Here is a 13,250-nt window from a genome sequence, read left to right as displayed (position 1 = left end):
CATCGTGCTTTACGAGAGAGTAGGGAGAGATCTGTTATTGATCCTGTCTCCTCATGCGCCAGTGCTCTCCCTCTACGAACGATGGTAATACATCGAATACCAGCTTTTCGCGGCAAGAGCTCGCGACATAGTGAGAGCCTCTCTTGTTGGCAGCCCTTGTCGCATAATATATAGTGATGATGAGCGACAAAGAAGGAGAGAGATCGCTGGGAAGCAGCGTGGCTGCGCAGCGAGCAGTGCCGAAGCGGAGGGCACCGATGTGGCCGAACACAACCGAGGTCGCGAACGTCGACCGGGCGAATCTCTCTCTCTCTCTTTCTCTCCGTCTCTCCCTCTCTTTCTCCCTCCTTCCCTCTCTTCCTCCATCGCTCTGTCTCTCTTTCTCTCTCTCCCTATGTTCTCTCTTCACTCGGCGCTCGGATCCAGTATTTCAGTGTATGCACAGCGGCCGGCCGGCGTGCATAGTTTCTGTTAATAGTGTTTTTGGGGCTTAACGTTTTTCGCGTAGAATATCACTTTTCTATCGTGCTATTTTTATCAACGTGCATACGAAGCAGCTGCCTGTGTGCCAAATTTAACGAACAGACGACGTCGTGCTCGTGTCTTGAGCAGCGCCGGGCCCCAGGGCCCGGTCGCTCTCATTTCCACCTAGATTGACCCCGGGAAGCACGCAGTGATGGAGCTCGCAGGCTCGACTCAAAGAAGAACCGACCACGATCTCTGTATAAGTGTTAACTCTCGACAACAGTTCGCGTTACCAATAATCATTGCAAGTCATCGTATGACAGGAGACACTACCTCCGTCGATGGAGATATATCTAAAAAAAAAGAAACGAGGTAGAAAGTTAGAGAGAGAAAGAAAAAAAGGAAAAAGAAAGAGAGAGATATATACACATTCACACACACATACACAAAACGTCATTGTATCGAAGGGTCGTGTCGAAATAGCATTGCGAGGCAATAAATTAAAAATTCTGCGTAAAATATTTTGGAAGAACCTGAAAAAAACTCGAAGAATTATAGATTTGTTATATACGGAATTAGTACACGGAATACATATTTTTAGTTATCACTCTTTAATAATTTGTTGATTGCGCTATAATTACTCTTATACAGAATTATGGAAATAAAAGTTAATTATAAATAAAAAAAAAAAATGAGGAAAAGAAAGAGAGAGAAAGATAGAGAAAGAGACTAGAAAAAGATAAATAAACAGATAGAATTAAATAAAGATTCAGTTCTTTTAAGATTATAGTAACCTTTTTAGACACACAGAATTTACAATAGTGCAGAGACAATATTTGCAATGAGATATAGCATTTAATTATAGAAAAAAATTAATATTGAAATTATATTTGCACTATTTACTAAAATTAGTAAAAAAGAACATAATAATTACATGAAAGAAAACAAATTAAAAAGGCGAAAAGAAAACAGAAATAACAATATAGTAAAAAATAAAATAATAAAATAAAAAGAAAAAATATATTAAATTTACATATCAAAAATTTACTTAATAAAAACATAACATCAAGATGTAATGCATTTTTTGTAATGTGTAATGACATATAGTATCCATTGGAAAGTTACAATATTAGATTCATTGATTTCATTAGGTAGGAAAAGTTTCAACATTAAAACGAAATTATAGTAAAAGATAGATTCCAATTTGAAAAGATGATATACTTATCTTCATATATATGACACATATTGATTTTATATTGACAACGACTAAACTGAGAAATCAGAAGTAGGAAGATTTTTATTAATTTAAAAAATAGAAAATCAAGTATCAGACTGTTCCTCCCTGATGAAGTGAGCCGAAATGTTCACGAATCGTTGAAATCAAACAAAAAGTCTATGTAATTCAAACCCGAAAACCAATTCTAATAAAAAATCAAATTAATATTAGTTACCTGTTTTTAAGACTCAATCCCACACAAACACATGCGCGCGTTCACATATGTACATACATACATATATGTATATACATACATACGAGCATACATTTTGAATTCATGAGAAATGTGATTATACAGATAAATAAAAAAGAAATTTTTTGAACATGAAATTAAGACCAATTACTTCCTGTATTTTTTTTTTGACATTGAATCTATTTTACAATTCCGGTTTCCAAATTGCTCTATAATGTTAAAAAAATTACAGTTAAAGTTGCAAGAAAGGGCTATTTTAATGTCTTTTCTTATACTAATTACGTATATGTGACGTAATGGAAAAGTTTTATCGCAAAAAATAAAGTATATTATTAGGACTTTCAGCCTTCAAAAGGAATTCATTGTGTTGACTATAGTTAAGATATTCATAGTTAAATATGAGATCTATTACGGAAAAGTTGTGAATTAGATTATTGATGATTTATCAAATAATTTTCAATTATTCAAACTTAACAATTTTTCAGATCGGTAAATATGAATCTAATGATAAAATTGACAACTTCCATATGTATGCACAAATTTTTATATATATACAGGGTGATTCAGAATGAGTAACAAATTTTGATAGATTGTTTGGGAGATCGTTCTAATAAAAAATGTCAATAAACATAGGTTTTATTTTCAAGTTGTTAATTATAGAAGTTTTAAAATTTTGCTGCTATCAGTAAAAGCATATGCTTGGTAGGAAGTGACCTTTGAAAAATCAATACAAAACAGGAAAATATGCAAATATCATTTATTTATGATTTAGTTTTATAATAAATGTTCAACATATGCTTCCTGAGCTTGAATGCACGCATTGCACCGACGAAATTTTAGATGATGTTAGAAGATACTTAACTTCGTATTCGACAAAAAAATAAATTTGGCAACATAAAGGTGCACTTTCTCATCATGAAAAACAAGTGTGTTAGCATAGATAAATCTCAATTATTCTAACGAATTTGACGTAAAGGTCTAGTACCACGATCACCAAGATCTCCAGATTTAAATTCTTCGGATTGCTACTCGTGGGGACATTTAAAACAAATAGTATACTGTGTTGAAATAAATCTATAACCAATTGCATCAAAGAATTATCGATGCATCAAATAAAATTGGTATAAATAATGTACTGTATCGTGTATACAATTCCTTGAATTTGTTTAGTTCGTATCAAATACATTTTATACAATCTATAGTTTGAAAGAAAATTTACTATTTCACGGAAATCTAAACCGCATAAAAAGATAAGACTTTTATTGTACAAATGTTCGAATTGGTTACAATCAAAAATTTCCATCAATATTATATCAAAAATTGCTATTAAATTTTGATTTTGCCATTAGTTTTTTATGTAACGTGATTTGATTTTTGAAAATATCCAAATATTTTTAAATTTTGACATTTATATCAATTCTATTTTAAATTTGTCAATTATAACATTTTCGGATTTGTTAATTTTCGGATTCGTGTGTTCAGCAAGCTCTTAAGTTTGAATAAATAATTGATTTTAAATTCTGTTTGGCAAATCCTTAATAATTTAGAGCTTTTTGGAATAGGTCTCATTTAATTATGAATATTTTATTAACAGTAATCGATAGCAATTTTTTTAAGAGTTAAAAGTCCTAACAACATATTAAATTTTGATTGCAATAAAACTTTATTAATACATATCCTAACTATAATATGACAAAGTACACATTAAAGTAGTTTATTTTTGTAACTTTAATTGCAAATTTTTCAAAAAATGTTGACATGATAAATGAATTTGTAAACTTGAATATCATATCCAGCGTAAAAAAATAGTGATAAATAGCAGGAAGTGACTAGTCTTGTTCTTGTATTTTTTTGTACTGTGTTATCATATTAAATATAAAATGAGTATGAATTAAAAATGCGTTACAATTGACAATGAGAATTAGTACACTCGTAACATTGCAGAGCAATAATCAAAATGCAGATATTAAAGAAATTACAATGTTTACATAAACTGGCATTAAAAAAAATTTTCTGTGTATTTTTAGTTAATATACAATGCTCTGTTGACTTTGCTTCAGATGTTATTGATACATTATGTCGATGATAATATTGAAGAGAAAGATCATAATGCCCAACACTGACAGCTTGTTCAAAAGATATTATATAATCTCCTAATTGAATTTGATTAATATTGCTAATATCCAGCATGAAATATCTTTGTTTACACAATTTATAAAGAATGACAGAAAGAGAGAGAAAGAGAGGGAGGAAAGGGGGAGGAGAAACGAGGAAAGAGAGAAAAAACAATCATTAATAAAGCAATCGTAAAAATTCCATCTTTATTATGTTATTGCGCAATAATGTTGTCCAGAGAAGGAAATTAATTGTCACAAATAAAGTAATGAAAATTATTCTTTGCCATTTTTTCGAGAAACTGTGATTTTTTTAAAAATTATTGTTCAATAAGATTGGAAAGATTTACTGTAAAAATCAAAATTAATAACAAAGAAGAGTTCTTGGCAGGTTTTAATTATAAAATAATGTTATAATTATAAAAAATATCATTTTTGTTAATATTTGCCTAAGTCAATAATACTCGATTCAGTACAATTTGCATGTATTGCGAATTCACTTCTGTAATTCACTTAATTAGTAATTCTAAATTGTAACGTTTGAGACACACAACTCCATTAATTTTTTATTAATATTTTTTAAATATTATTTTTTATCAATTAAATTTTGAATGTACTGTAATTTTTTAAATTTATATTACACAGGGTGTTTCTTAAACATATGTCAAAAATTCAAGAGATGATTTTTTGGATTATTTTATGAAAATTTATACCTCTGATGATTTTTTGAAAATCGCTTTGTTTTGAAGATACAGGGCGATAAAAACTTAAAAAAAAATGAGAAGATTTGATTTATGTATCCTAGCTGGTGGTAGTTATTTTCAACAGTTCTTATGAACAGTATGTAGATTAATAAGCTTTACACGTAATATTTATGTAATAAAAATATTGCATTTCTTGTAAATTTTTATGGTCCTGTATCTTCAAAACGAAACAATTTTCGAAAAATCATCAGAGGTATAAATTTTCATAAAATGACCCAAGAAATCACCCCTTAAATTTTTGACATATGTTTAAGTAATACTCTACATATACATCTGAAAATGATAATATACTGGATTCAAAATAAAAGGTTGCAAATTTTTCCAAAAATATACAATTTGCAACATGCAGTTACATATTTTTTCTTAAAAACAAGTATGTATTTTCTTTATATCAATTGATTCGTCTAATAATCTATACATAAAAGTATTAAGGTAAGATTATCGAAAACTAAATAATTTACGAGATATTTTGTATTTTATATCAAAATATGTCAGATATTAAGATGTAAATATCTCGTGAACCGTTCGATTTTTGACTATCTTACCCTCATAATTTTTTATGCAGAATGTTACAAGGAATCTATTTACATAAAATATTTAGGGTAATTCCATTTTAAAAAATCAAGTTGACCTTAAAATAACCTTGAAAACCGTCTTCTACAAACATTTCTATAACATCAACTTATCTCCCCCTTGAAATATTGCAATTTTTATTTGAAATATTTTTTTTAAAAACAATATTTTTGGAGATAAAAATTTGTAACGGTTTATTTTGAACACCCGGTATATGCTATTAATGTTTTTATGTACTCAATTATCGTAATCATGTATTTGTACTCCATAAATAATATCGTGGTATTACATAATAATTTTATTAATTTTTTATAAAAATTATTCTACAATAAACTGTAATGTAAATATGTATAATTTTATTCTCTGTCTAAAAAGTAAATGATAATGTCCAATTATGATTTTTATTATTATGATTGCATATTTATACTTATAATATCATGATATTTAAATATAACATAATAATTAATTACAACAATCTCTCTCCGTTACTTATAAATTGCAATGTAATTATATATATAAATATTGTAATTGTATATGTATTGAATACATACACTGAATACATAATTCTTTGAAAAATGTTTCAAATATCGTATATGTATACATATAATTACGTTATTTGAAATATTTACTTGCGAATTATATATACATACACGTACACGCCAACACACACACACGCGCGCGCGCGCATATAACATACATATATACACCCCCCACACACAAAAGGTGTCCATAAAGTCAGTTCCTACCCCCTATTGGAAACAGCTCAAAATTATTATAAAAAAAAACCGCGAAATACGTGTTTCATTATTTCGGGGGTTATCCCCTGAAAGGAGTACCCTAGGAGGTCTCCAACTCAAAAATTTTTAATGAAACCATCCATATTGTAGTATATCGTTTGAAAGAACATAAAAAAAGAAAATTTTTGGTGCAAACCGGAGGTTGATACGTTGACTCGTTCAAAAGTTATTTAGGGTCAAAGTTTGAAAAAGGCCAATTTCAAAGAATCATTACTAGCATTTGGAAAATCCTAAAAAAACATTCGAGGAATGAAAGTGTTTGTCTTTTTAAGTCCTTTCCACAAAAAATTCAGATTTGACCTTGAAGATTTTTTTTTAATTTGAAAAAGAAAACCAAGCAAGACGTCAATTTAATTCAAGTTGCTAAATAAACTATACATATATACAGGGTGTCCCATTTTAACTTATACACTCAATATCTCAAAACCAAAGCATTAAAAAAAATATTTCTTAAAAAAAGTTTTTTTTTTTTAAATAAAAGTTGTAGGGTTTCAAAGAGACTATTAAAAGAAATATTTATATAATTTTTGAGCCCAATAAAACCCAAGTCAATTTTTTTCAATTAGGAACCCTTACTTTTTATTACGGATTCGTATTCTGTATAAAAAAAATACATAACTTTTGTTCTTAGTCATTTTTCGCTAAAATCCTTCCAACGGTCCCAAAACGTCGATTAAAGTTTTAATACTCTAATACAATGTGATATGCTTTTTTCTCGAGGTATCAAATTTAAATCAAATAGATTTCTATTATAAAGTTTTGTGCTGATAATTTGATAGTTTAATAGAATCTTGAGGAAAACTATGCACAAAACTTTATAATACAAATTTATTTGTTAAATTTGATACCTCGAGAAAAAATCAGCATACCACATTGTATTAGAATATTGAAACTTTAATCGACGTTTTCAGATCGTTGGAAGGGTTTAGCGAAAAATGCCTAAGAACAAAAGTTATGTATTTTTTTTTGCAGAATACGAATCCGTAATAAAAAGTAGAGGTTCCTAATTGAAAAAATTGACTTGAGTTTCATTGGGCCCAAAATTTAAATATTTCTTTTAATAGTCCCTTTGAAACCCTACAACTTTTATTTGAAACATTTTTTTTGAAAATGCTTTAGTTTTGAGATATTTGAGTGTATAAGTTAAAATGAGACACCCTGTATATAATTTATAATTTGTTTTTAATAACATATATTATAAAAAAGCATCTTATTACATTGATTATTTGAATTTGACTCTTTCGGTTATACATGGATTTATTGATTACACATGAGTCATCTCATTCTCATTGCTTATTCATCGAATTGTATACAATATATACAGTACGTTGTAGCTTATTATTATGATCTTTATGTATTTAATTATATAGAGAATATATACATATATGTATATATATATATATATATATATATGTATATAGTATGTATACATATATATGTATATATACAATAATAAAGATTGGTTTTTTTCTTCCTTTATTCTTTTTATGTAAAATGTTTTGTTTTTCTACTTACTCAAATTAAATTTTGTTGATTTTGCATTAGATTTTATTATAATTATTAATTTTATATATATCCTAGAATGTCTCTTGCAAGAATGTCTTTTATACGCAAAACATATTGCTGTTTATGTGCACAAGAGAGAATCATTAAAGCTTTTCTTATATTATTTTAAGAACTTATGGTATTATAATTGATATTACACTAGTTAATTATCATTTATATAATTTGTTAATTTTTTAACCTGATACAATATTCAAAAACAAACTTTTAACTTATAACATAAAGAATATTGTACTTTGCTCTCTTTTTTCTTTTTATTTCTTGTTTTCTACTTTCGATTACTCAATTTGTGATTTATCTTTGCACGATCTCTTTATTAACTGTCATCCAGATGATACACAGTGTTAACGTAGTGTTATTATTGAGAGTGTGAATTTTTGAAGTAGAATAGGCGTGATAAGCAATCGCGAGCTCGACGAAAATTAAGAACATGAGAATGTACATCGAAGAGGACGTGATGACGTGAGAAAAAAACGTGAGAGAAGAAAAAGTGGATTCTCCAAGGCATTTAGATAAGAAAAGTGTGTGCATAGTAGCGGATACGCGAAGCTGGCGACCCACGCTCGTGACTGCGGCTCTCGTGGGTCTCGGACCCGCTGCAGGGCCAATGGTGGGTCACTTTCCAGCCGCGGTAGCGCTACAGGGATGCAGTGTGGTCTGTGTGCTGTCGTCGCCGGCCTATTTCGTCGGGCCATGTGCATCGCAGGTAGCCGTCGTGGCTCTGGGGAGTCTTGCTATCAGGAGCTGGCCATGGACGTGCAAGAGAGACGACATTCACAGACAGAGCACGCGGAGACCGAACTCATCAAAGCGAGCGAGATCGCGGAGAGAGTAAAAAATGTCATTCAGATGGAAGAGGTGAGAGATTAGTTGTTTTCAAAGAATAAAGAGTAAAGGAAGGAGCATTTGCCCGAGAAAATAAAGCCAAAGTCGTACAAACTATGACGCCATAATTGATTGTGTATTGCACTCGCTTGACGCACTATTTTACACACACCATTAACATTCTTATATTTGTGAGATGACATGAAGTCCGCTATCACGAACAAAGTATGACATAGTCGGCATCACCCTCCACTCTCAAAAATTCAGCAAATGCTCCTTCCTTTACTCTTTATTCAATGGTTGTTTTTAAACCATTTATTTGTTTCGTGTTCATAAAGATAAAGAAGAAGTGATTAGCGAATTCTTTTTTCCTTCTTACTTTACAGCTTTTTTTGCACTTGGCTATTATGTATAAAATATTTAGGGTCATAATTGTAGGATTTAAATATATTCAAAAATATATTATTATTCGTGTTTTAAAAATATATGAATGTTCAAAGAGTGCTTACAAGTGTGGAGTGTCATTTTACTAAAATCAACCCTAAAATAATGTTGACACACAAAAAAAATATGTATATCATGAAAAACTCATCTCAATATTAAATATATACAAATAAATAAACAAAATACACTACGCAAAACTATTATGGGAGCACTTTAAAATTTGCAAATTTTACCGATTTTTAAGAAGCCATATCTCAGCTCAGGAAGATCGTAGGACAATGTTTCTAGGCGCGTTTGAACGGATGAAGCCTCGACTTTAAGATGAGTAAGGTTTGTCCGCCTCATCGAACTATTTTTCTTGTGAGACCCAAAATCAGATCGTGAAAAAAGTCTGGAAATTTCATGATTTTGTAATTGTATATGGAAAAAGAAGGGATGGGACCAAAAATGCCACCACATTGACTTTGAAGTAGGAAACTTTCTCTTTAAAATGGCGCAAGGAACATTGCTCTATCGTACCTAAGAGCTGAGCTATCGGGTCTCATAGTTACCTCTGTATTTTGTAAGATTTTTTGTAATGCCACCGGCATTCATGTTATCCGATGTACATTACGAGGAAGTTGCTCGGTCGGATTTTGCAACATGTGTATGATGTATGTGTGCATCAAGTGTGATGCGTGTGTATGGTGACTTGCGTACGCAATCGAATGTTGTTTTTCATATATGTAGATCAAGCATTTAACATTAACTGATCTACATATGTGGAAAAATAAGAAACATTCGATTTCACGCAAGTCACCATACACACGCATTACACTTAACATTGACACATACATACATCATATACATGGGGCGAAGGCGATTGATCAATCGATGAATTAAAAAACTTGCCCATGTTGTGCAAAATCCGACCGAGCAACTTCCTCGTAAATGCCGGTACAAAAAAACATTACAAAAAATCTTGCAAAATACAGAGATGACTATGAGACTCGATAGCTCAGCTCCTAGGTACGATAGAGTAATGTTTCTTGCGCCATTTTAAAGAGGAAGTTTCCTACTTTAAAGCCAATGTGGTGGCATTTTTGGTTCTATCCCTTTTTTTCTATAGACGGCTACAAAGTCATGAAATTTCCAGACTTTTTTCACGATCTGATTTTGGGTCTCACAAGAAAAATAGTTCGATGAAGCGGACAATGCAACTTTACTCACCTTAAAATCGAGGCTTCACCCGTTCAAACGCGCCTAGGAACATTGTCCTACGATCTCCCTAAGCTGCGATATGGCTTCTTAAAAATTGGTAAAATTTATAAGTTTTAAAGCGCTCTTTTAATTGTTTTGCGTAGTGTAATAACAAGCCGGCTATATATATGGCTAATCATGTGTAACATTATATTTTTCTATCGTCGAGCATTATCGTTTTTGTTTATCATATTTTTCTGTCAATTATATTTTAGAACAAAAATATTTAATTATTAAAAACTTTAAATATAAAAATATTTAAAAATGTTAAATAAAAAAACATTTAAATATTTAAACATTATATGTATATAAAAATATAAAAATATTTTATAGGAATATAATTATAAAAATCTAACAATACTTTTGTAATATAATATCGACACAATCTTTCAATCATTACTAACTGAATTTTAATAGACTCGATTCAGAGAAGTCTCGAAATAAGATGTCAAAAATTCAAATCAAAATATTTAGATTTTAGATTTTATAATTTATAACAAATTTAGTCCGCATTAATGCATACTAAAGGTGTTATTATATGAACTCAGGTAGCAAGCGCACGTCATTTTGATGTTAAATGATCTCATTTGATAATACCTGAAAAATTCCTAAATACAATAGCATAATATATGTATAAACATTTTGATGATGAAATGATTAATATATGTGCTATTAAATAATATGTAATAATATGTAGTAATAATATGTAATAATATATCATATATATCTAATAATATGTAACAATATATCATTATTGGATTTTAATTTTTTTAAATGTTCATATTATCTTTTTATATTTAGATAATTTTACGTATAACACACTTTTAGTAAATTTTTTTATGTATAATACAATATGCACTAGTGCGATGTCCCAGACAACATGTATGTTTAAAAAACATCTTGAAGATGCTTTTTTTAAGATATTTTTACTTTACCAAAAGATTAATTTTTAAAGACATCTCCGAGACATCTTCAAGACTTTCTGAGAAAAATGTCTTTTATAAAACATTTTTGCAGTATGCATAGCTGTCTATTACCAACTACAACATTTATTGATTAAAATATATGAACGTTGTCCTTTAGACATACAGTGTCTAGATACATTGTTTAGATGCCTTCTTGTCTTGTCTTGTCACATTTGGAAAATTACACAAGAAATTAAAGAATAAGCATTTTTAGGTGACAATAAAGATGCCAATGCATTTAGAGCATCATAATCTATCAAAGATTACAAATTATACTTCTTGACTTCTCTTTCAATTCACATAATCAATTCCATCATAATAAGCTTATTTATAATCATTTTCAAGTATTTTGCAGTAATTATTTTTAAGAGATGAAGACAAAGCAAGTTTTGGAAAACTCATTGATATAATAAATCAAAAGAACTCAAACTTTGGGAGTATTTTTGAAAAAAAATTATCCGAATGCTTTTATCGATACATAAAATCAATATAAGAGCTGCTTTAAGTAAAAATATTTTAATCTGCGCATGTACAAATAGTATATGTAACGTGCACCAGAGATACGTGCACGCACACATATGGAATCCAGCCTGTATACATTCTGTATATGTGTCAATACATGGTCACTTAGTACATAAAAGTCGAGACGCCTTATACATTAGCAGTCTAATAATATATAGAAATCTGTTTTGTATACAAATTTTACATATGTTGTGTATATACCTATATATATATATACCAGGTGTCCCATTTTAAAGGACCCACTCAAATATCTCATTGTCAGAAACACTGCGTTAAATCGAAAAATGTTTCCTACAAAAGTTGTAGGGTTTCGAGGGGGACATAACATAGTAATATTCATTTGACCTTGGGCGGCGTCTCCAAGGTTAGTGAAGGTTAACCTTAAGTGAAGGTGAGAATGAATTTTGAAGAAAATAAAAAAATGCTTCAGATAAAAGTTGTTCAAATTAATTAGTAGAAAAAGATGTTATAATAAAAAATATGGGTTTCCATTTAAAAGATTTATTCTCACCTTCACTTGACCTTGGAGACGCCGCCCAAGGTCATATGAATATTATTATGTTATGTCCCCCTCGAAACCCTACAACTTTTGTAGGAAACATTTTTTGATTTAACGCAGTGTTTCTGAGATATTTGAGTGGGTCCTTTAAAATGGGACACCCGGTATATATATATATATATATATATATATATATATACAGGGTGGTTTACGTAACGGTCGCCACGATTTTTGAGACATTTCCACCAGTTTAAAAAAAGTTTATACAGTGAAAATTCATCTGCTTTACGCAAGCTATAACATGCAATAAAAAAATTTTAAACAAAATTTTTTTTTATAAACAAATCAATGTCATCTTGAATTTTTTAAATGGAACCACCCTATTTGTTTTATATAAATCGATTCCTCACAATATTCTGCATAAAAAATTATAAGGCTAGAATGGTCAAAAAGTGAATAGTTTACGAGATATTTTATACTTTAATTTCACATAATCTTATAAGGGTGGTTCTCGTAACGATCGCCACAATTTTTAGGACACTTACAATAATCTGACAAAAAATGTCATGAATCAAAAATTTATCAGTTTGTAACAGTCAACAAATTGCAATAATAAAAATTTGGCGAAAATACTTTTTTTTTTATAAAAAAGCAAGGTTGGCTTGATTTTTAAAATGGAACTATTGTGTTTTTTAATAGTAATGTAAAGGACAGCAAAAGAGAACCATCCTTATTTATAAGATTATGTGAAATTAAAGTATAAAATATCTCGTAAACTATTCACTTTTTGACCATCCTACCCTTATAATTTTTTATGCAGAATATTGTGGGAAATCGATTTATATAAAAAAATATGGTAGTTCCATTTAAAATATTCAAGGTGACATTAATTTATTTATAAAAAAAATTTTTTTTCAATTTTTTTAATTGCATGTTATAGCTTGCGTAAAGCAGATTAATTTTCACTGTATGAACTTTTTTTAAACTGGCGGAAATGTCTCAAAAATCGTC

General features: G+C 29.5%; 1 protein-coding gene across 6 annotated transcripts in view; it reads left to right on the top strand.

Moving 5' to 3' along the window:
• Nucleotides 1-256: 256 nt before the first annotated feature.
• The window catches only part of LOC145945589 (uncharacterized), a 169,132-nt gene continuing 156,138 nt past the window's right edge, over nucleotides 257-13,250 (top strand). For 3 of the 6 annotated variants that reach the window (XM_083054675.1, XM_083054670.1, XM_083054650.1), the window contains exons 1-2: nucleotides 257-837; nucleotides 8,132-8,603. In XM_083054675.1, coding sequence (XP_082910801.1) covers nucleotides 8,391-8,603 — 213 coding nt within the window. In that variant the 5' untranslated portion in view covers nucleotides 257-837; nucleotides 8,132-8,390. Of the gene's footprint in view, nucleotides 838-8,076; nucleotides 8,604-13,250 lie in introns of all 6 variants that reach the window. The other 3 variants (XM_083054661.1, XM_083054656.1, XM_083054667.1) reach the window with 3 other exon arrangements.

Source organism: Prenolepis imparis, unplaced genomic scaffold, assembly GCF_030444845.1.
Source record: "Prenolepis imparis isolate NDT839.2.m4 unplaced genomic scaffold, iyPreImpa1.0 SCAF_2, whole genome shotgun sequence".
Taxonomy (NCBI): domain Eukaryota; kingdom Metazoa; phylum Arthropoda; class Insecta; order Hymenoptera; family Formicidae; genus Prenolepis; species Prenolepis imparis.
Note: the sequence above shows the minus strand (reverse complement) of the source record. Positions and strands in the feature narration are given on the sequence as shown.